The sequence below is a fragment of the Bombina bombina genome, chromosome 4, assembly GCF_027579735.1.
Source record: "Bombina bombina isolate aBomBom1 chromosome 4, aBomBom1.pri, whole genome shotgun sequence".
Lineage (NCBI taxonomy): Eukaryota > Metazoa > Chordata > Amphibia > Anura > Bombinatoridae > Bombina > Bombina bombina.
In genome coordinates this window covers 394,139,877-394,162,435 of record NC_069502.1, presented here as the reverse complement: position 1 = coordinate 394,162,435, position 22,559 = coordinate 394,139,877, and the positions used below count along the sequence as shown (strand labels likewise).

The 22,559-nt window shown below is 41.2% G+C and overlaps 1 protein-coding gene across 4 annotated transcripts in view; it reads right to left on the bottom strand.

Annotated features, from left to right (window-relative positions):
- Positions 1–22,559, bottom strand: part of FXR1 (FMR1 autosomal homolog 1) — a 356,275-nt gene that overhangs the window by 38,094 nt on the left and 295,622 nt on the right. For 2 of the 4 annotated variants that reach the window (XM_053710172.1, XM_053710171.1), the window contains 4 exons: positions 8,652–8,855; positions 7,810–8,010; positions 7,359–7,439; positions 4,405–4,496 (listed from right to left, as the gene is read on the bottom strand). In XM_053710172.1, coding sequence (XP_053566147.1) covers positions 4,405–4,496; positions 7,359–7,439; positions 7,810–8,010; positions 8,652–8,855 — 578 coding nt within the window. The remainder of the gene's footprint in view (positions 1–4,404; positions 4,497–7,358; positions 7,440–7,809; positions 8,011–8,651; positions 8,856–22,559) is intronic. The other 2 variants (XM_053710173.1, XM_053710174.1) reach the window with 2 other exon arrangements.

Genomic DNA, 22,559 nt, shown 5'->3' with positions numbered 1-22,559 from the left:
TCCCCCGGATGAAAAGTCTGACGACTTAAGAAATCCGCCTCCCAGTTCTCCACTCCCGGGATGTGGATTGCTGACAGGTGGCAAGAGTGAGACTCTGCCCAGCGAATTATCTTTGATACTTCCATCATTGCTAGGGAGCTTCTTATCCCTCCCTGATGGTTGATGTAAGCTACAGTCGTGATGTTGTCCGACTGAAACCTGATGAACCCCCGAGTTGTTAACTGGGGCCAAGCCAGAAGGGCATTGAGAACTGCTCTCAATTCCAGAATGTTTATTGGCAGTAGACTCTCCTCCTGATTCCATTGTCCCTGAGCCTTCAGAGAATTCCAGACAGCGCCCCAACCTAGTAGGCTGGCGTCTGTTGTTACAATTGTCCAGTCCGGCCTGCTGAATGGCATCCCCCTGGACAGATGTGGCCGAGAAAGCCACCATAGAAGAGAATTTCTGGTCTCTTGATCCAGATTCAGAGTAGGGGACAAGTCTGAGTAATCCCCATTCCACTGACTTAGCATGCACAATTGCAACGGTCTGAGATGTAGGCGTGCAAAGGGTACTATGTCCATTGCCGCTACCATTAAGCCGATCACCTCCATGCATTGAGCTACTGACGGGTGTTGAATGGAATGAAGGACACGGCATGCATTTTGAAGCTTTGTTAACCTGTCTTCTGTCAGGTAAATCTTCATTTCTACAGAATCTATAAGAGTCCCCAAGAAGGGAACTCTTGTGAGTGGAAAGAGAGAACTCTTCTTTTCGTTCACCTTCCATCCATGCGACCTTAGAAATGCCAGTACTAACTCTGTATGAGACTTGGCAGTTTGAAAGCTTGAAGCTTGTATCAGAATGTCGTCTAGGTACGGAGCTACCGAAATTCCTCGCGGTCTTAGTACCGCCAGAAGAGCACCCAGAACCTTTGTGAAGATTCTTGGAGCCGTAGCCAATCCGAATGGAAGAGCTACAAACTGGTAATGCCTGTCTAGAAAGGCAAACCTTAGATACCGGTAATGAGCATGCATTTTGAAGCTTTCTTTGTGAATCGGTATGTGAAGGTAAGCATCCTTTAAATCCACTGTGGTCATGTACTGACCCTTTTGGATCATGGGTAAAATTGTCCGAATAGTTTCCATTTTGAACGATGGAACTCTTAGGAATTTGTTTAGGATCTTTAAATCCAAGATTGGCCTGAAAGTTCCCTCTTTTTTGGGAACCACAAACAGATTTGAGTAAAACCCTTGTCCTTGTTCCGACCGCGGAACCGGATGGATCACTCCCATTAATAAAAGATCTTGTACGCAGCGTAGAAACGCCTCTTTCTTTATTTGGTTTGTTGACAACCTTGACAGATGAAATCTCCCTCTTGGGGGAGAGGATTTGAAGTCCAGAAGGTATCCATGAGATATGATCTCTAACGCCCAGGGATCCTGGACATCTCTTGCCCAAGCCTGGGCGAAGAGAGAAAGTCTGCCCCCCACTAGATCCATTCCCGGATCGGGGGCCCTCGATTCATGCTGTCTTAGGGGCAGCAGCAGGTTTCCTGGCCTGCTTGCCCTTGTTCCAGGACTGGTTAGGTCTCCAGCCTTGTCTGTAGCGAGCAACAGCTCCTTCCTGTTTTGGTGCAGAGGAAGTTGATGCTGCTCCTGCTTTGAAATTACGAAAGGAACGAAAATTAGACTGTCTAGCCTTAGGTTTGGCTCTGTCTTGAGGCAGGGCATGGCCTTTACCTCCTGTAATGTCAGCGATAATTTCTTTCAACCCGGGCCCGAATAAGGTCTGCCCTTTGAAAGGGATATTAAGCAATTTAGATTTAGAAGTAACATCAGCTGACCAGGATTTTAGCCACAGTGCTCTGCGCGCCTGAATGGCGAATCCGGAATTCTTAGCCGTAAGTTTAGTTAAATGTACTACGGCATCCGAAATAAATGAGTTAGCTAACTTAAGGGCTTTAAGCTTGTGTGTAATCTCATCTAATGGAGCTGATTCAAGTGTCTCTTCCAGAGACTCAAACCAAACTGCTGCTGCAGCCGTGACAGGCGCAATGCATGCAAGAGGTTGCAATATAAAACCTTGTTGAACAAACATTTTCTTAAGGTAACCCTCTAACTTTTTATCCATTGGATCTGAAAAGGCACAGCTATCCTCCACCGGGATAGTGGTACGCTTAGCTAAAGTAGAAACTGCTCCCTCCACCTTAGGGACCGTTTGCCATAAGTCCCGTGTGGTGGCGTCTATTGGAAACATCTTTCTAAATATCGGAGGGGGTGAGAACGGCACACCGGGTCTATCCCACTCCTTAGTAACAATTTCAGTAAGTCTCTTAGGTATAGGAAAAACGTCAGTACTCGACGGTACCGCAAAATATTTATCCAACCTACACATTTTCTCTGGTATTGCAACTGTGTTACAATCATTCAGAGCCGCTAACACCTCCCCTAGTAATACACGGAGGTTTTCCAGCTTAAATTTAAAATTTGAAATATCTGAATCCAGTTTGTTTGGATCAGAACCGTCACCCGCAGAATGAAGCTCTCCGTCCTCATGTTCTGCAAATTGTGACGCAGTGTCTGACACACTCTGTTCTCACCCCAGAGTGATCACGCTTACCTCTTAGTTCTGGTAATTTAGCCAAAACTTCAGTCATAACAGTAGCCATATCCTGTAATGTGATTTGTAATGGCCGCCCAGATGTACTCGGCGCTACAATATCACGCACCTCCCGAGCGGGAGATGCAGGTACTGACACGTGAGGCGAGTTAGTCGGCATAACTCTCCCCTCGTTGTTTGGTGAAATATGTTCAATTTGTACAGATTGACTTTTATTTAAAGTAGCATCAATGCAGTTAGTACATAAATTTATATTGGGCTCCACTTTGGCTTTAGCACATATAGCACAGATATCTTCCTCTGAATCAGACATGTTTAACAAACTAGCAAATAAACTAGCAACTTGGAAATACTGTTCAAGTAATTTACTATAATATGAAAACGTACTGTGCCTATAAGAAGCACAGAAAAAGTTATGACAGTTGAAAATTGATAAACTGAAAAGTTATAGCATCAAATCTTTGTAAAAAACACACTTTTAGCAAAGGATTGCTCCCATTAGCAAAGGATAACTAACCCTGATAGCAGAAAAAAAATACAGAAATAAACGTTTTTTATCACAGTCAACTACAATCTCACAGCTCTGCTGTGAGTGATTACCTCCCTCAAAACAAGTTTTGAAGACCCCTGAGTTCTGTAGAGATGAACCGGATCATGCAGGGAAGACAATAAACTTCTGACTGAATTTTTTGATGCGTAGCAAAAGCGCCAAAAAAGGCCCCTCCCCCTTAAACTGTCATAAATTAAATAAAACGACTGCCAAGTGGAAAAAAATAGTGCCCAAAACATTTTTTCACCCAGTACCTCAGAAAATTAAACGATTTTACATGCCAGCAAAAAACGTTTAACATTAAATAAATTAAGTGTTATTAAAAAGCCTGTTGCTAGTCCCTGCAAATTAGGCTAAAGTCTTATGCATACAGTATAATTCCAGTGAAGTGCCATTCCCCAGAATACTGAAGTGTAAAATATACATACATGACAGCCTGATACCAGTTGCTGCTACTGCATTTAAGGCTGAGTTTACATTATATCGGTATGGCAGAATTTTCTCATCAATTCCATTTTGTCAGAAAATAATAAGCTGCTACATACCTCTTGCAGATTAATCTGCCCGCTGTCCCCTGATCTGAAGTTTACCTCTCCTCAGATGGCCAAGAAACAGCAATATGATCTTAACTACGCCGGCTAAAATCATAGAAAAAACTCAGGTAGATTCTTCTTCAAATTCTACCAGAGAAGGAATAACACACTCCGGTGCTATTATAAAATAACAAACTTTTGATTGAAGGTATGAAACTAAGTATAATCACCACAGTCCTCTCACACATCCTATCTATTCGTTGGGTGCAAGAGAATGACTGGGGGTGACGTAGAGGGGAGGAGCTATATAGCAGCTCTGCTGGGTGAATCCTCTTGCACTTCCTGTTGGGGAGGAGTTAATATCCCAGAAGTAATGATGACCCGTGGACTGACCACACTTAACAGGAGAAAAAATAATTAAAACTCATGCAAACTTGTAGCTCCCAAACAGGACTTTACATTTTTGTTTAACCCTTTTATGGTGGTTAAACACATAAGTATCTATAGACATAAATACAAATAGTACATGCTCTATTGAAAAAGAGCATGGCATTTTTGCATCAGAATGTCCCTACACAAAAGAACAATGTTTTACAGAACCAAATACATGCCATGGTATAGAGATGATTTATTTATTTTTAAATAAAAAGGCAAACAGATCAATGGCAAATTGAACCTTTGGGTATTTGACAAATTAATCACTAATATTTAATTGCTCACCTTTTCTTTCTTGCCTTTATTCAATGCTTCTTTAGGAAGGTTTCTTTGTCGACTTTGAGATTCTGCCCTTGAAATATAGTCTGCCACTGTAACTGTCATACACAGGGATGCATTTTAAAAATGTATTTTAGGAAAAACCTTTATAGAAGTCAAATTATCCATATTCAAACTTTATATGGGACATGAAACCCATTTTCTTTCTTTCATGATTAAGAAAGAGCATCCAATTTTAACCCCTTAACGACATACGTCGTACAGGGTACGTCTTGCTCAAACTGGTCTTTAAAGACCAGCGACGTACCCTTTACGACGTTTGGGTTGAAAGCGGCTGGAAGCAATCCTGATCGCTTCCAGCCGCTTTCTGGTTACTGCAGTGATGCCTCCATATCGAGGCATCACTGCAGTAACATTTTTTACCATCCGATGCAGAGAGAGCCATCGATGGCTTGCTGGGTGCAGAGGTGGGCGGGATAGCTGGGGGGAGAACACGGACGCGCGTGCACGGGTGAGGCGGGTGGGAACCATTACACTATGGAACAGTTTGTGTAAATTTAGAGGGAGAGGGGGTGGGGGTTTAGTCTTTGGGGGGGAAGCTACACTACAGAAAAGTGGGGGGAAAACTAAAGAAATTTTTTTTTTTGTAAACTGGGTACTGGCAGACAGCTGCCAGTACCCAAGATGGCTCCCAATAATGTAGAGGGGGAGGGTTAGAGAGCTGTTTGGGGGGGGGGGTGGATCAGGGAGGTTTGGGGCTAAGGGGGATCCTACACAGCAGCATATGTAAATATGCTTTAAAAAAAAAAAAAAAAAAAAAAAGATACCTTTAATTTTAGTATTGGCAGACTTTCTGCCAGTACTTAAGATGGCGGGGACAATTGTGGGGTGGGGGAGGGAAGAGAGCTGTTTGGGAGGGATCAGGGGGTCTGATGTGTCAGGTGGGAGGCTGATCTCTACACTAAAGCTAAAATTAACCCTGCAAGCTCCCTAAAAGATCCCTAATTAACCCCTTCACTGCTATACATAATACATGTGTGATGTGCAGCGGAATTTAGCAGCCTTCTAATTACCAAAAAGCATCACCAAAGCCATATATGTCTGCTATTTCTGAACAAAGGGGATCCCAGAGAAGCATTTACAACCATTTGTGCCATAATTGCACAAGCTGTTTGTAAATAATTTCAGTGAGAGACCTAAAATTGCGAAAAAAAAATTAGTTTTTTTTAAATTTGATCGCATTTGGCGGTGAAATGGTGGCATTAAATATACCAAAATGGGCATAGATCAATACTTTGGGTTGTCTACTACACTAAAGCTAAAATTAACTCTACAAGCTCCCTACATGCTCCCTAATTAACCCCTTCACTGCTGGGTATAAAACACGTGTGGTGCGCAGTGGCATTTAGCAGCCTTCTAATTACCAAAAAGCAACGCCAAAGCCATATAAGTCTGCTATTTCTGAACAAAGGGGATCCCAGAGAAGCATTTACAACCATTTATGCCATAATAGCATAAGTTGTTTGTAAATAATTTCTGTGAGAAACCTAAAGTTTGTGAAAAAATTTGTGAAAAAGTGAAAAAAGTTTTTATTTGATTGCATTTGGCGGTGAAATGGTGGCATGAAATATACCAAAATGGGCCTAGATCAATACTTTGGGATGTCTTCTAAAAAAAAATATATACATGTCAAGGGATATTCAGGTATTCCTGACAGATATCAGGGTTCCAATGTAACTAGCGCGCATTTTGAAAAAAAGTGGTTTTGAAATAGCAAAGTGCTTCTTGTATTTATTGCCCTATAACTTGCAAAAAAAGCAAAGAACATGTTAAAATTGGGTATTTCTAAACTCAGGACAAAATTTAGAAACTATTTAGCATGGTTGTTTTTTGGTGGTTGTAGATGTGTAACAGATTTTGGGGGTCAAAGTTAGAAAAAGTGTGTTTTTTTCCATTTTTCCTCATATTTTATAATATTTTTAATAATAAATTATAAGATATGATGAAAATAATGGTATCTTTAGAAAGTCCATTTAGTGGCGAGAAAAACGGTATATAATATGTGTGGGTACAGTAAATGAGTAAGAGGAAAATTACAGCTAAACAAACACTGCAGAAATGTAAAAATAGCCCTGGTCCTTAAGGGAAAGAAATTGAAAAATGGCCTTGGTCCTTAAGGGGTTAAACAACTTTCCAATTTACTTCAATTATCTAATTTGCTTAATTCTTTGGATATCCTTTGTTGAAAAACATAAATAGGCTTGGTAGCACAGCTGACTGGTGGCTGCACATAGATGCCTCGTGTGATTGGCTCACCCATGTGCATTGCTATTTCTTCAACAAAAGACACCTAAAGAATAAAGCAATTTAGATAATAGAAGAAAATGTTAATGTTTTATGCTCTATCTGAACCATGAAATAAATATTTTGGGTTTCATGCCCCTTTAAGAGCTAAAGTAAAATTAGACTAGGAACCAAGTTAAGTTATTAATTGCGGACAGACAATGCTAAAGTTTTTTTTATATATGAAAATCAAACAAGCCTTAATACTAGCAAAACAACAACTGCAAAGCAACAAAGAAAAATACATCATATGTATGTATACACTAAATATAACAAATAATGGATATAGGGCCTTCAAAACAAAATACCCAAGAGATACCCAGATCACAAAAATATAAATTAAGGATTAAATATTTTATTGTATATAAGGTGATGAAGTATTAGTGATGTTATACAAAACATTATAAAACACAACATTGTAGACCATGACACATAGTATATTTTAATTTATATAGCCAAGTGATGAACATTAGTTATTAGACTGTAAAAACAACATTTTGTGCAGTGCAGTTTCTAAAGTAATTCAATCCATTGCATATGACAGAAATACCTGAAGGTTGAAGCAAGGCATTGTCATGCATATATTAGTTACCAATAGATCCACCCACTTCAGTTACCTGGCTGTCTATCTTCTGCCTGACCCCTGAAGCGACGCTTGCGGCTACGGTTGCGTCGCTGGGGTTTTTGTTCACTATCATCTGCAACAGTAAAGTGCATCAGAATCTTTATCTACTCTGACAGTAAGACAAGGGTACCTTATTAACTTGCTAAATCTTCTTACTAAAACAAAGTCAATTCAGAATATTTCACATAGGTTTGTGAAGTGAACTTTGGAAGCAAATTAAACTACCCAAGAAGGCTGCAAGATATTAAATTTATTTTGCTAACCTGAATAGGGTAGAGTAGATGCCACTGCAATGAATGCATGAAAGTTCTGGTAAAATAGTTAAACATTTTTTTTTAATAAATACAATTGTTCTTAATGTTTAGTGAGGCAGCTAAATCTAAGTCATGATTTCTAAAAGATAACACTACAGTTGTAATGGTTTAAATGAACTGAAGACATACCTAAGCCATTTTCATTAACAGATGCATTATCAGACTCAGTCATGCCATCCATTAGAGAAGCATCTTCATCAGTCCTCCTCCTTCGAGAACGCCTCCGGCGATTAGTGCTGTGGTGAGATTCACTTGCATCTGTATCTACAGTTTGATCTGATTCAGTGTTATCAAGTAAGCTGTAGGGGTTACTGTCTGGATCCTTAAGGACTGAAAATGAGGATAGAATAAGGTTAAATGACTGTGTTGCATGTCATACATCTACCTGTAAAAGCAATGAAGCTTGTAAGAAAACCCCTGTTTTTTCTGATTACACACCAATATAATATAGTTGTATAATTTGTATTCGATATATGAAATTCAAACATTTCCTTTTGTGATTCAGAGCATAAAATAATAAAAAAAAATGTATTGCTATTATCAAATTTTGCTTCAATACCACAATACACTTTGGTGACGAAATACCTAGGTAGGCATGGCAGGAAATAGTGATGCCATCTAGTAATCTTTCTAATGGATAACATTCCAGACAAGTGCACACGCCAAAACTTTTGTCTCTGCTTTTAAACAAAGGATACCAAGAGAACGAATAAAATTTGAAAAACTAGGTTGGTTAACATTGCATGCTCTATTTTAATCATGAAAGAAAAATGTTGGGTTTCATGTCCCTTTCGTAAATAATACATTAATATGCTATTCTTATCTTCTTTTCTACCACACGCAGGAGTGCCAATGCTTCTGAGGTGAACAGTAAAATGTCTTAAAGTTAAGAAGTTGAGTTTTTAGATCAGAAAAAACAAAACTTTTAATTAATCCTGCTCTTTAATAAAAGAAAACAGGAAATATGGTACCAGAGCTAATAGAAGATTTGCCACCTCTGGATCCTCCCCGACCTCGACCAGCAGATCCACTTCGCCCTCTTCCTCCAGGACGCCTTCGACTATCACGCTGCAGACGGCTTTCCCGGTCATCTTCTCCAGCAAGAGACCAATCACTTAGTTCATCTTTTCTTTCAGATTCAGTCTCAGAAGGATTAGAAAGTTCTGAGTTTGTGCCTATTAACAAAATGAACCAAAATCAGTATTAGAGTATAAAAGAGGGTTTGACACATTTAAGAAGCCAGGACTCCTATAATTCTACACTTGGCTCCAAAAGCTACAGAACATATACACATAAATAACATAATTTATGCAAGAACTTACCCGATAAATTCATTTCTTTCATAGTGGCAAGAGTCCATGAGCTAGTGACGTATCATAACCACCAAAAAATAGGGCAGGTCTCATGGACTCCTGCCACTATGAAAGAAATTAATTTATCAGGTAAGTTCTTACATAAATTATGTTTTCTTTCATGTATGTGGCAAGAGTCCATGAGCTAGTGACATATGGGATAATAATACCCAAGATGTGGAAATCCACAGAGTCACTAGAGAGGGAGGGATAAAATAAAAACAGCTATTTCTGCTGAGAAATTAAATCCAAATAATAATTAAGTTTTCTTAAAAAAAAACAAAAAAAAACAAAAAAAACATAGGCAATAGAATCAAACAGACAGCTGCCTGAAGAACTTTTCTACCAAAGACTGCTTCAAAAGAAGCAAATACATCAAAATGGTAAAATTTAGTAAATGTATGCAAAGAAGACAAAGTTGCTGCTTTGCAAATCTGATCAATTGAAGCTTCATTCTTGAAAGCCCAAGAGGTGGCAACTGATCTAGAAGAATGAGCTGTAATTCTCTGAGGCAGAGACTGCCCCGCCTCCAAATAAGCTTTGTGAATCAAAAGTTTCAACCAAGGTGCCAAAGAAATGATGGAGGCTTTCTGACCTTTCCTGGAACCAGAGAAAATAACACACAGACTAGAAGTCTTTCTGAAATCCTTAGTAGCCTCAACATAGTATTTCAAAGCTCTTACCACATCCAAAGAATGTAGAGATCTTTCAAGAGAATTCTTAGGATTAGGACACAAGGAAGGAACAACAATTTCCCTATTAATGTTGTTAGAATTCACAACTTTAGGCAGAAATTTAAACAAAGTCCCCAAGACAGCTTTATCTTGATGTAAAATCAGACAACTCAGAAACTCTTCTAGCAGAAGAGACAGCCAAAAGAAATAACACTTTCCAAGAAAGTAGTTTAATATCCAAAGAATGCATAGGTTCAAAAGGGTGGAGCCTGCAAAATCCTTAAAACCAAATTGAGACTCCAAGTAGGAGAAATAGACTTAACAGGTTTGATACAAACCAAAGCCTGAACAAAACAGTGAATATCAGGAGGTTTAGCAATCTTTTTATGAAATAAGACAGAAAAAGCAGAGATTTGTCCCTTCAAAGTATTTGCAGACAAACCCTTATCCAAACCATCCTGAAGAAACTGTAAAATCCTAGGAATTCTAAAAGAATGCCAAGAATATTTACGAGAGGAGCACCATGAAATATAGGTTTTCCAAACTCGTTAATAAATCTTCCTTGAAACAGACTTATGAGCCTGTAACATAGTGCTAATCACCGATTTGTGATTTAGAAAGAATAAAGAAAATAGAAAAATTGGGATAATGCTAATCAATGATAGCCCCTAATATTAAACAACTTATATTTGAATAAGATATTGGTCTGACAAACAGATCTAAATATGATTCAATTTAAGTCTATTATGTAAGGTAGGGGGGGTGCTAACTGTCAAGTAATGTAATAGAAAAAATGAGGAGAAAAGCGACAGTATACTAGCACTCTTATAACAATAAATGAGTCATGTGAAGAGTGACAGGAAGAGTCGCCTGGATCAGGTTAAATATAAAACATAACCTTTATTAGATAAATTAATATATACAATAAGATGTATAAGGTGTATCCTTACAAATGTGTGTACTGTGTGGTGTTCTAAAACTTAGATTAAAAATATATGGTGGGGACTGATATCCATAGAAACAATAAATAACTAAAGTACTAAAATCCACATAGATTCAGTGCAAACTTAGTTAAAGCTCAATGCCGCAAATATTAACTGCAAAGGGGATTGACCCCATCAACAATATTAACTAAATTAATGCATAAGAGAGCGCAAGTAAGCACCGATCTGTGTGGATATAAGAAGGCATACAACAGTGCCCCTACAAGTAACACAATTAATGAGCCACTAAATAAATGGATATCGACCCCTACTGACGCCTGATGCGCATTTCGCCGTTGTACCGGCTTCCTCAAAGGCTAGCCAACAAGTTTCTAATTTACTTCTATTATCTAATTTGCTTCATTCTCTTGATATCACTTGCTGAAAAGCATATCTAGATATGCTCAGTAGCTGCTTATTGGTTGCTGCACATAGAGGCCTCGTGTGATTGGCTCACACATGTGCATTGCTATTTCTTCAACAAATGATATCTAAAGAATTGAGCAAATTAGATAATAGAAGTAAATTGGAAAGTTGTTTAAAATGACATGCCCTATCTGAATCATGAAAGTTTAATTTTGACTAGACTGTCCCTTTAAGCGTTCAATTTCCATACCTTTAAATTTAAAGATATGAGATCCTGATGGGAAAACGGCCCTTGAGACAGAAGGTCTGGCCTTAAAGGAAGTGACCAAGGTTGGCAACTGGACATCCGGACAAGATCCGCATACCAAAAGCTGTGAGGTCATGCTGGTGCTATCAGAAACACATAAGATTGTTCCATTATGATCTTGGAGATCACCCTTGGAAGAAGAACTAGAGGCGGAAATATGTAAGCAGGTTGGTAAAACCAAGGAACTGCTAAAGCATCCACCATCTCCGCCTGAGGATCCTTGGACCTGGAAAGGTATCTGAAGTTTCTTGTTCAGATGGGAGGCTATCAGATCTATTTCTGGAAGACCCCACATCAACACAATCTGATGAAACACATCTGGATGGAGAGACCACTCCCCCGGATGCAAAGTCTGATGACTGAGAAAATCCGCTTCCCAATTGTCTACACCTGGGATATGAATCGCAGAAATTAGACAAGAGTTAGACACTGCCCAAGAAAGTATCCGAGATACTTCTTTCATTTCTAAAGAGCTGCGAGTCCCCCCTGATGATTGACATATGCCACTGTTGTGATATTGTCTGTCTAAAAACGAATGAAAAGTTCTAAAATATTGATTGGTAACCTCTCTTCTTGAGGTTTCTAAACCCCTTGTGCTGTCACCCAGACAGCTCCCCAACCTGTAAGACTTGAATCCGTTGAGATCACAGTCCAGGAAGGACAAACAAAAGAGGCCCCTTGAACAATACGGTGATGGTCCAACCACCAAGACAAAGAGTTGAATGTTGGGATTTAAGAATATCAGTTGTTATATCTGAGTATAATCCCTGCACCATTGATTCAGCATGCAAAGCTACCGAGGTCTCATATGAAAACGAGCAAAGGGGATCGTGTCTGATGCTGCAGTCATAAGACCTAAAACTTCCATGCACATAGCCACTGAAGGGAATGATCAAGACTGAAGGTTTAGACAAGCTAAAACCAATTTAATTTGCCTCTTGTCTGTTAAAGACAGAGTCATGGACACTGAATCTATCTGGAAATCTAAAAGGGGTAGTCTGCTGAGGCTTAGATACATGGTAATTACAGAGGTAAAATGTGTATAATTATAACTGTGTTGGTTATGCAAAACTGGGGAATTGGTAATTAAGAGATTATCTATCTTTAAAAACAACAAAAATTCTGACTGTCCCTTTAAACCTAGAAGAAGGCATAAAAGAAGAACCAGGCTTAGACCATTCTTTAGTAATCATATCAGAGGCAGCATCTGGAATAGGAAAAACCTCAGGAGCAACCTTTGGAGGTTTAAAAACAGAATTTAAACGTTTACTGGCTTTGTTATTAAGAGAACTAGACTCTTCAATACCCAAAGTAACCAAAACTTCCTTCAACAAAGAACGAATATAATCAATCTTAAAAGGGACAGTAAACACCAGAATTTTTGTTGTTTAAAAAGGTAGATAATCCCTTTATTACCCATTGCCCAATTGATCATCACAGAAGAAATCAAGCACAACTTGCTTCACTACCTCCATAGGAGGCAAAGTTTGTAAAATTAAGGTATGAGTGTGGTGGGAGGTGTATTTATAGGCATTTTGAGGTTTGGGAAACTTTGCCCCCTCCTGGTAGGAATGTATATCCCATACATCACTAGCTTATGGACTCTTGCCACTTACATGAAATAAATATTTTGTGTGTATAGCACATGAAGAGGATTCATTCCAACTACGTTAGTATCAAGCCATCAAGGCAGAAAGTTCAAACAAAATGTGCTATTGGAAAGCACATATCACCCACACATAAAGAAAAAGAGTCTTTATGCAAGTAAGATCACTGAACATGTAATAAAGGATTTCACAAAACAGTGATCACCATAGTCATCGGTTCCTTTGTCTGGTGACTAAAAAGTATTACACAACTGTAAACAAGAAAAACACCCAATACATAAAGTAAAAGCTTCTCAACGACCACCTCCTCCTGAAAGGCAAAAATTAGAAAAAAAAGTAAATTTATGCTTACCTGATAAATTAATTTCTTCTATGGTAAGACGAGTCCACGGATTCATCCTTTACTTGTGGGATATTATCCTCCTGCTAACAGGAAGTGGCAAAGAGCACCACAGCAGAGCTGTCTATATAGATCCTCTCTTAGCTCCACCCCCCCCCCAGTCATTCGACCGAAGGTACAGGAAGAAAAAGGAGAAACTACAAGGTGCAGAGGTGACTGAAGTTTAAAACAAAAAAATATAATCTGTCTTAAAATGACAGGGCGGGCCGTGGACTCGTCTTACCATAGAAGAAATTAATTTATCAGGTAAGCATAAATGTACTTTTCTTCTATAAAGGTAAGACGAGTCCACGGATTCATCCTTTACTTGTGGGATACAATACCAAAGCTACAGGACACGGATGAACAGGAGGGACAAGACAGATGGTTAAACAGAAGGCACCACTGCTTGAAGAACTTTTCTCCCAAAAATAACCTCCGAAGAAGCAAAGGTATCAAATTTGTGAAATTTGGAAAAGGTATGAAGCGAAGACCAAGTCGCAGCCTTACAAATCTGTTCAACAGAAGCATCATTTTTAAAAGCCCATGTGGAAGCCACCGCTCTAGTAGAGTGAGCTGTAATTCTTTCAGGAGGCTGCTGTCCAGCAGTCTCGTATGCCAAACGGATGATGCTTTTCAGCCAAAAGGCAAGAGAGGTAGCCGTAGCTTTTTGACCTCTACGTTTTCCAGAATAGACAACAAACAAAGAAGATGTTTGACGGAAATCTTTGGTCGCCTGCAAGTAAAACTTCAAAGCACGAACCACATCCAAGTTGTGCAATAAATGCTCCTTCTTAGAGGAAGGATTAGGACACAGAGAAGGAACCACAATTTCCTGATTAATATTCTTACTAGTAACAACCTTAGGAAGGAATCCAGGTTTGGTACGCAAAACCACCTTATCAGCATGGAAAACAAGATAAGGCGAGTCGCATTGCAATGCAGATAGTTCAGAAACTCTTCGAGCCGAAGAAATAGCAACTAAAAACAGAACTTTCCAAGATAGAAGCTTAATATCTATGGAATGCATAGGTTCAAGCGGAACCCCTTGAAGAACCTTAAGAACTAAATTCAAACTCCATGGCGGAGCAACAGGTTTAAACACAGGCTTGATTCTAACTAAAGCCTGACAGAACGACTGAACGTCTGGAACATCTGCCAGACGTTTGTGCAGTAGAATATCTGTCCCTTTAAGGAACTAGCTGATAGCCCCTTCTCCAATCCTTCTTGGAGAAAGGACAAAATCCTAGGAATCCTGATCTTACTCCATGAGTAGCCTTTGGATTCGCACCAATAAAGATATTTACGCCATATCTTATGATACATTTTCCTGGTGACAGGCTTACGAGCCTGAATCAAGGTATCTATGACCGACTCCGAGAAACCCCGCTTGGATAAGATCAAGCGTTCAATCTCCAAGCAATCAGCCGCAGAGAAATTAGATTTGGATGCTGGAATGGACCTTGAATCACAAGGTTCCTCTCTCAGTGGCAGAGTCCATGGTGGTAGAGATGACATGTCCACCAGGTCTGCATACCAAGTCCTGCGTGGCCACGCAGGTGCTATCAAAATCACCGAAGCTCTCTCCTGTTTGATTCTGGCAATCAAACGAGGAAGGAGAGGAAATGGTGGAAACACATAAGCCAGGTTGAACGACCAGGGTACTGCTAGAGCATCTATCAGTACTGCCTGAGGATCCCTTGACCTGGACCCGTAACGAGGAAGTTTGGCGTTCTGACGAGACGCCATCAGATCCAATTCTGGTGTGCCCCATTGCCAAATCAATTGTGCAAACACCTCCGGATGGAGTTCCCACTCCCCCGGATGAAAAGTCTAACGACTTAGAAAATCCGCTTCCCAGTTCTCCACTCCTGGGATATAGATTGCTGATAGATGGCAAGAGTGAGTCTCTGCCCATCGAATTATTTTGGTAACCTCTATTATCGCTAGAGAACTCTTTGTTCCCCCCTGATGATTGATATATGCTACAGTCGTGATATTGTCCGACTGGAATCTTATGAATCTGGCCGACGCCAGCTGAGGCCACGCCTGAAGTGCGTTGAATATCGCTCTCAGTTCTAGAATATTTATCGGGAGGAGAGCCTCCTCCTGAGTCCACAAACCCTGTGCTTTCAGGGAATTCCAGACTGCACCCCAGCCCAATAGGCTGGCGTCCGTCGTCACTATGACCCACGCTGGCCTGCGGAAACACATTCCCTTGGACAGATGATCCTGTGACAACCACCAAAGAAGAGAGTCTCTGGTCTCTTGGTCCAGATTAATCTGAGGAGATAAATCTGCATAATCCCCATTCCACTGTTTAAGCATGAAAGTTGCAGTGGTCTGAGATGCAAGCGAGCAAATGGAACTATGTCCATTGCCGCTACCATTAAGCCAATTACCTCCATACACTGAGCCACTGACGGCCGAGGAATGGAATGAAGAGCTCGGCAGATGGATAAAACTTTTGATTTCCTGACCTCCATCAGAAATTTTTTTCATGTCCACCGAATCTATCAGAGTTCCCAGGAATGGAACTCTTGTGAGAGGTATAAGTGAACTCTTTTTTATGTTCACCTTCCACCCGTGAGATCTTAGAAAAGCCAACACGATGTCCGTGTGAGACTTGGCTAGTTGGTAAGTCGACGTCTGGATTAAGATATCATCCAGATAAGGCGCCACAGCTATGCCCCACGGCCTTAGAACCGCCAGAAGGGACCCTAACACCTTTGTGAAAATTCTGGGAGCCGTGGCCAACCCGAAGGGAAGAGCCACAAACTGGTAATGCTTGTCCAGAAAGGCGAACCTGAGAAACTGGTGATGATCTTTGTGGATAGGAATGTGTAGATATGCTTCCTTTAAGTCCACGGTGGTCATATATTGACCCTCCTGGATCATTGGCAAAATAGTCCGAATGGTCTCCATCTTGAAGGATGGGACTCTGAGGAATTTGTTTAGGATCTTGAGATCCAAAATTGGTCTGAAGGTTTCCTCTTTTTTGGGAACCACAAACAGATTGGAGTAGAACCCTTGGCCCTGTTCTGTTTTCGGAACTGGGCAGATCACTCCCATGGAATATAGGTCTTCTACACAGCGTAAGAACGCCTCTCCTTTTGTCTGGTTTACAGACAATTGAGAAAGATGGAATCTCCCCATTGGGGGAGAATCTTTGAAATCTAGAAGATACCCCTGGGTTACTATTTCTAAAGCCCAGGAGTCCTGAACGTCTCTTGCCCAAGCCTGAGCGAAGAGAGAAAGTCTGCCCCCTACTAGATCCGATCCCGGATCGGGGGCTACCCCTTCATGCTGTCTTGGTGGCAGGAGCGGGCTTCTTGGCCCGTTTACCCTTGTTCTAAGTCTGGTTAGGTCTCCAGACTGACTTGGATTGAGCAAAATTCCCTTCTTGCTTTGCGGCAGGGAAAGAGGTAGAGGGACCACCTTTGAAGTTTCGAAAGGAACGAAAATTATTTTGTTTGGTCCTCATCTTGTTCGTCTTATCCTGAGGAAGGGCATGGCCCTTCCCTCCAGTGATGTCTGAAATGATCTCTTTCAGTTCAGGCCCGAATAGGGTCTTACCCTTGAAAGGGATGGCTAAAAGCTTAGCTTTTGATGACACATCAGCAGACCAGGACTTAAGCCATAACGCTCTACGCGCTAAAATAGCAAAACCTGAATTCTTCGCCGCTAATTTAGCCAATTGAAAAGCGGCATCTGTAATGAAAGAATTAGCTAGCTTGAGAGCCCTAATTCTATCCAGAATATCATCTAATGGGGTCTCAGCCTGAAGAGCCTTTTCCAGAGCCTCGAACCAAAAGGACGCTGCAGTAGTTACAGGAACAATGCACGCTATAGGTTGAAGAAGAAAACCTTGATGAACAAATATTTTCTTCAGGAGACCCTCTAATTTTTTATCCATAGGATCTTTGAAAGCACAACTGTCCTCAATAGGTATAGTTGTACGCTTAGCTAGGGTAGAAATAGCTCCCTCCACCTTAGGGACCGTCTGCCACGAGTCCCGCACAGTGTCTGATATGGGAAACATTTTCTTAAAAGGGGGAGCGAACAGAATACCTGGTCTATCCCACTCCCTAGTAACAATGTCCGAAATCCACTTAGGGACCGGAAAAACATCAGTGTAGACAGGAACCTCTAGGAATCTGTCCATTTTACTCAATTTCTCTGGAACTACATTAGGGTCACAATCATCCAGAGTCACTAAAACCTCCCTGAGCAATAAGCGGAGGTGTTCTAGTTTAAATTTAAAAGCCGTCATATCTGAGTCTGTCTGAGGGAACATGTTTCCTGAATCAGAAAACTCTCCCTCAGCCAGCGAATACCTCACCCCCAACTCAGAACATTGTGAGGGTACATTGGATATGGCTAATAAAGCGTCAGAGGGCTCAGCGTTTGTTCTCACACCAGACCTGTTGCGCTTCCCCTGCAACCCAGGCAACTTAGATAAAACCTCTGTGAGGGTAGTATTCATAACTGTGGCCATATCTTGCAGGGTGAAAGAATTAGACGCACTAGAAGTACTTGGCGTCGCTTGTGCAGGCGTTAATGGTTGTGACACTTGGGGAGAATTAGATGGCATAACCTGATTCCCTTCTGACTGAGAATCATCCTGCGACATACTTTTAGTAGCTAAAATATGTTCTTTGCAATTTATTGACTTTTCAGTGCATGAGGGACACATTCTAATTGGAGGTTCCACAATGGCTTCTAAACATATTAAACATTGACTTTCCTCAATGTCAGACATGTTGAACAGGCTAGTAATGACTACAAACAAGCATGAAAACACTTTATTTAGTGAAAAAAATAACTATCTTAAAAAACGGTACTGTGCCTTTAAGAGAAAAAAAAAGCATACACGTTCTGCAAAACAGCCTTAAAATGCACCAAATTTTTCAAAATTTTGCAAGCAGACACAAGACATGTAGTTAAGATTGCCCCACAAGGAATTATAACGTTTAACCCTTTAATGTGTAAACCGGATTGAAATTAGGCCTAAATCCAGAAAAAACACCCTCAGCACCTTGCCACAGCCCTGCTGTGGCCCTACCTGCCCTCAGGGATAGTAAATGTGGGGTTAAAGCTTTGATTTGGCCCAAAACATCCACCAGGGCCCTCAGGAGTTAGAGCTTGCTGAGAGAAACTAACTGTGCATCTGAGGCACGAAAATAGGCCCCGCCCATCTCACTCGATGTCTCTACAGCCTCAAAGAACCGCACCAGAGTGGTTTTAACTAGCCATGTGGGTTCTGAGACCAAAAAATAAGCCAAGTGTATCCTCAATAAAGTTTCCCAAAACGTTATTGCCCACAAAACGTTAACAGCACTCCCAGTTCATAAAAACGTTTGCCCACAAACATTTACAACTCAGTGTCAACCATTTTTGTAATTGGCCCCTTATGCAAGCATAGTAATGCCCTTCTTATTAGCTCTAGGATTACTGCTTACCCTTACCCTCCTGGGTATAATGTCAGCCTTTCTGAAATACACAGTCTCTCCAGAAAAATATGACTGAACATACCTCATTGCTGCATAGCATGAAAACGTTCCTCACACTGAAGTTTCCTGTACTCCTCAGCCTCTGTGGGAACAGCAATGGATCTTAGTTACAAATGCTAAGATCATCATCCTCCAGGCAGCAGTCTTCATCCATCTGCTGCCTGAAAGTAAATAGTACACATCGGTACCATTTAAAATAAACTCTTGCTTGAAGAAATTAAAAACTAATATTTTATCACCTCTTTCACTTTACCCTTCCTAGTACTTAGAGTAGGCAAAGAGAATGACTGGGGGGTGGAGCTAAGGGAGGAGCTATATAGACAGCTCTGCTGTGGTGCTCTTTGCCACTTCCTGTTAGCAGAAGGATAATATCCCACAAGTAAAGGATGAATCCGTGGATTTGTCTTACCTTTATAGAAGAAAACATAATTTATGCTTACCTGATAAATGTATTTCTTTCCGGATATGGTGAGTCCATTGCGTCCTCAATTACTGTTGGAAATATCACTCCTGGCCAGCAGGAGGCGTCAAAGAGCACCACAGCCAAGCTGTTAAGTTTCACTCCCCTTCCCACAACCCCCAGTCAATCGACCGAAGGTAAATGGAGAAAAAAACAAATTATGACTTACCAGATAATTTCCTTTCCTTCTGTATGGGAAGAGTCTACAGCTGCATTCCTTACTTGTGGGATATACTGAACCTGGCCACCAGGAGGCGGCAAAGACACCCCAGCCAAAGGCTTAAATACCTCCCCCACTTCCTCATAACCCCAGTCATTCTGCCGAGGGAACAAGGAACAGTAGGAGAAACATCAGGGTGAAAAAGATGCCAGAAGAATAAATTTAAATGTAGGGCCGCCCATTGAAGAACAAGGGCGGGAAGAAGAAAGCGCAAATTACTAAAACTAAAGTCTGGTTCCTCCGCTATCGGAGGTTTAGAGGCAGCAGACTCCGACCCAGAATGTTCATACTCTGAAGCCTCAGAAAGAACTTCATCCTCTGATAACCGTATCCGTTAAATCCAATAAATGATCTGATGTACTCTGGGAAGGAGTGCAAAATGTAACCTTTCGCCTCCACCTCCTATAACCCAGACAGTACAGAGGTTTATGACTCCTCTCTGACAAACACCCAGTCAGGAAAGAGGGAATGAAAACTGTGCAATGCAGGACTGTCTCTGCTATGAGAAAAAAGGCGCCAAACTTGTAAGCTGCACAGTCCTCAAAGTGAAACCTGTATTTTCCATAACAGCCTATGAGCTTATAACATCTCACACATAAAAGCAGCATAAAACCAAATAAACATATAAGATTATTCCCCACTGTTCAATAACCCCACTCAGGAGATAATAACCCTTGATTCTATACAGATAAAATGAGTCACACTGTGACCCTGTCTTCTTGCGTTATCATATGTGTATAAAAAAAATGAAACAATCTTACCAAAATCTATGCCGTGGAACAGTAACATGGCCCTTCAAGTGCGACAGATAGTAGCATCGCTTCTGACACGGACTTGAGAGAAGAAAGCAGGCAGCAAAACTCGTCAACGCTGATTGCTTATGGAGCTGTTAATATGAGTCAGGATGGTTTCGCAAAAAGACTCTCCCCTGCATCTTCGGACTCTAACTTTCATCCATGGTCTCGCTGACAGGACTACTTAAAACTCCAGTCCCAATCTCAAAGAGTACTACCCTCCCGAAATCTTCTAACACTTCTCTGCCACACTCCTATGATGAAAGGCAAAGAATGACTGGGGTTATGAGTAAGTGGGGGAGGTATTTAAGCCTTTGGCTGGGGTGTCTTTGCCTCCTCCTGGTGGCTAGGTTCAGTATTTCCCACAAGTAAGGAATGCAGCTGTGGACTCTTCCCATATTAAGAAGGAAAAGAAGTAACACAAGGTGTAGAGGTGCCTGAGGTTAGTAAAAAAAAATAAACTGTCTTAAATAAAAAGGGGCGGGGCCGTGGACTCTCCATATACCTGGAAATAAATTTATCAGGTAAGCATAAATTTTGTTTTCTTTCCTAAGATATGGTAAGTCCACGGCGTCCTCAATTACTGTTGGGAACCAATACCCAAGCTAGAATACACAGAGGACTAGGGAGGGACAAGACAGGTAGACCTAAACTGAAGGCACCACTGCTTGAAGAACCTTTCTCCCAAATAAAGGCTCAGCCGAGTCAAAAGTATCAAATTTGGAAAAAGTATGCAGAGAAGACCAAGTTGTTGTATGCAGAGAAGCCCAAGAAAAAGACACAGCCTTAGTAGAATGAGCTGTAATTCTCTCAGGAGGCTATTGTCCAGCAGTCTCATAGGCCAACCAAATTATACTTCTCAACCAGAGACAAAGAGAAGTAGAAGTAGCTTTCTGACCTTTACGTTTCCCAGAGAAACAAACAGGGCAGAAGACTGATAAAAATCCTTAGTCGCCTGTAGGTAGAATTTTAGAGCATGCACAACATCCTTATTGGCCTGAAAGATAAGGTAAGGCGAATCATTCTGCAAAACTGAGAGTTCCGAGACTCTCCAAGCAGAAAAAATAACAGTAAGAAACAAAACCTTCCAAGATAACAACTTAATATCTATAGAAAGCATAGACTCAACCGTAGCCAGCTGCAAAACTCTAAGAACAAGGTTAAGGCTCCAAGGAGGAGCAACGGACTTAAACACAGGCCTGATTCTAACCAAGGCCTGACAAAAAGATTGCACATCTGGCACATCCGCCAGACGCTTATGTAGCAAACTAGATAAGGCAGAAATCTGACCCTTCAGGGTACTGACCGACAAACCCTTCTCCAGACCTTTCTGGAGAAAAGAAACAATTCTAGGAATCCTGACCCTACTCCAAGAGTAGCCCTCGGATTCACAACAATAAAGATATTTACACCATATATTATGGTAAATCTTCCTAGTAACAGGCTTGCGAGCCTGAATCATGGTCTCAATGACCTACTCAGAAAACCCACGCTTAGCCAGAACTAAGTGTTCAATCTCCAAGCAGTCAACTTCAAAGAAAAGAGATTTGGATGAAGGAAGGGACCCTGAAGTAGAAGGTCCTCCCTCAGAGGCAGTCTCCAAGGTGGAAGAGACGACATTTCCACTAGGTCTGCATACCAAATCCTGCGAGGCCATGCAGGAGCTATTAGAATCACTGACGCTCTCTCCTGTTTGATACAAGCAATGACTCGTGGAAGAAGAGCGAACGGAGGAAACAGGTATGCCAGCCTGAAATCCCAAGGGACTGCCAGAGCATCTATCAGAGCGGTCTGGATCCCTTTACCTCGAACCACACCTCTGGAGCTTGACATTCTGCCGAGACGCCATCAGATACAGCTCTGGCACCCCCCATCTGAGGGTCAAGCTGGAGAATACCTCCGGATGGAGCTTCCACTCCCCGGGATGAAAGGTCTGTCTGCTCAGAAAATCTGCTCCCCAGTTGTCCACTTCTGGAATGTGGATGGCCGAAAGACAGCAATTGTGAGCTTACGCCCACTGAATAATCCGGGCCATCTCTTTCATGGCTAAGGAACTCAGAGTTCCTCCCTGGTTGATGTAAGCCACTGAGGTTATGTTGTCTGACTTGAACCTGATAAACTGGGCTAAGGACAACTGAGGCCAAGCCATCAGAGCATTGAAAATTGCTCTCAACTCCAAGATATTTATGGGGAGAGCAGACTCCTCCAGAGTCCCTGCACCTTT